The following is a 2,500-nucleotide window of genomic DNA, read 5'->3' as shown; positions in this document are numbered from 1 at the left end:
CTTGGGTTGGTACAAATGAATAATTGTGCGAGAGCAACAAGAAAAGTCCAATGCTTTATACGGGCACGAGGTGATTATGAACCTAGAGGGGCAGACCAGCTCCGACTGCACCATAGTGGGGGTGGGGTGCAGCCAACCAAGCATCTCCGCTGCTGCCACTTATCTTGAGGTTACGTTGCCGACCAGGAGCCTCCGTAAACTAACGCTAATATAACAAAATTAACAACACCTTTAAAGTAGAATATGATAACATATTTTAGGTTAAAATCGCTATAGGTTGGACTAAACACAAGAGACTGATAACAATATTAAAAAATAAGCATCAAAATGGGTCAAAACTGACCGATATATCAGCAAAACCGATATTGGCCGACCTCTAACAGACACACACCTACACACTTACACACACACACAGATCTACATGTACACACACACACACAGAGTGCCAGATAGGGGCACTTCACATGACTGAGTAAAAGATCATGTTCACTGTGGAGTAACATTATAATGGAGCAGAATCAATCTGAGTGTGCTTTATGTGAATTTAACATTAGGCTATGGGTCACTGACTACTAACACTGGACACAGAGATGACCTGGTGTCTGACCTGGAGGATATGAGATGAGGTGAGATGAAACACATGTTTAACAAACATAAGAGTGATAGAGAGAGTGTGTGTGAGTGAGAGAGAGAGAGAAAGAGAGAGAGAGGAAAGGGGAACATCATGAAGAACTTACTTGTGAAAGAAAAGCCTGAGCGGTCCAGTGGTTTACAAAAGAAACACAAAAGATGAGAAAGAAGATGAGAAGCATGGAGAAATACAGAAGAAGATAATAAAAACAGAGAATGGAGAGGAGAGGAGAGGAGGAGTGATGGAGGGAAGAGAGGAGTAGTAGTGATGGAGAGAGGAGAGGAGGAGTGATGGAGGGAGGAGAGGAGTAGTAGTGATGGAGAGAGGAGAGGAGGAGTGATGGAGGGAGGAGAGGAGGAGTGATGGAGAGAGGAGAGGAGGAGTGATGGAGGGAAGAGAGGAGTAGTAGTGATGGAGAGAGGAGAGGAGGAGTGATGGAGAGAGGAGAGGAGGAGTGATGGAGGGAGGAGAGGAGAAGGAGTAATGGAGGGAGGGGAGGAGGGCTGATGGAGAGAGGAGAGGAGGAGTGATGGAGAGAGGAGAGGAGGAGTGATGGAGGGAGGAGAGGAGAAGGAGTAATGGAGGGAGGGGAGGAGGAGTGATGGAGAGAGGAGGGGAGGAGTGATGGAGGGAAGAGAGGAGTAGTAGTGATGGAGAGAGGAGAGGAGGAGTGATGGAGAGAGGAGAGGAGGAGTGATGGAGAGAGGAGAGGAGGAGTGATGGAGGGAGGAGAGGAGAAGGAGTAATGGAGGGAGGGGAGGAGGGCTGATGGCAATAACTGCACAGAAGCTTCTGGAAGGATTAGGTCCACTTCCTGAGTGCCGCTAGGACAGTATATTACATCATCACTCATTATGCATGTCATCTATCTAGAGATCTAGATGGCCGATAACACTCATTATACATGGCATCTACCTAGAGATAACTACAATGATAACTATAACGATAACTATAAAGATAACGACAATGATAACTATTAACGATAACGATAACTATAACGATAACTACAATAATAACTATAACGATGACTATAACGATAACTACAATGATAACTATAACGATAACTATAACGATAACTACAATGATAACTATAATGATAACTATAACGATAACTATAATGATAACTACAATAATAACTATAACGATGACTATAACGATAACTACAATGATAACTATAACGATAACTATAACGATAACTACAATGATAACTATAATGATAACTATAATGATAACTACAATGATAACTATAATGATAACAATAGCGATAACTATAACTACAATTGATAATTATAACAATAATGATAATGATAACAATGACTACAATGATAACTATAACGAGAACTATAACGATAACTACAATGATTACTATAATGATAACTATAACGATAACTATAATGATAACGGTAACGATAACAATAACTATAACTATAACTATAACTATAATGATAACGATAACTGAAAGTGACACCGACGATATAATTCTTCATCTTGTTATCATTATCGTTTATGATTGGACATTGTCATTCATATTAGCTAGAACGATACTTTTTTGCATTATCGATATAGTTATCGTTGTTGGTGTGAACGGCCCTTAAGAGAGCCTTTTCCTGCTTGTCTCTGGTGATTCGGACAGAGGTCATAGAGTGACCCCTATCACTGTTCCGTAAGGCTGCAGGACCGCCGCGCTCTCACAAAAACGCTGAGAGACAAACTCAGTTAAAAAATATGCACCGAAATGTTCTTTTCAATAAAAGATACAACAAAAGGGAGATGCTTAGCCCAGCTTCAGGTGTGCTTTCAGCCCTAAATAACGCATGGAGATCTGGCAGAGAGAGCTTCAGGTGTGCTTTTAGCCCTAAATAACTCATG

General features: G+C 41.2%; 1 protein-coding gene across 1 annotated transcript in view; it reads right to left on the bottom strand.

Annotated features, from left to right (window-relative positions):
• The window catches only part of LOC125285304 (neural cell adhesion molecule 1-like), a 261,204-nt gene that overhangs the window by 31,434 nt on the left and 227,270 nt on the right, over window positions 1-2,500 (bottom strand). Inside the window, 1 exon segment of the mRNA XM_048229707.1 lies at window positions 738-752. Within this exon segment, the coding sequence (XP_048085664.1) occupies window positions 738-752 (15 nt within the window).

Source organism: Alosa alosa, chromosome 2 (genome assembly GCF_017589495.1).
Source record: "Alosa alosa isolate M-15738 ecotype Scorff River chromosome 2, AALO_Geno_1.1, whole genome shotgun sequence".
NCBI lineage: Eukaryota > Metazoa > Chordata > Actinopteri > Clupeiformes > Clupeidae > Alosa > Alosa alosa.
This window is presented reverse-complemented; position numbering and strand designations above follow the sequence as displayed.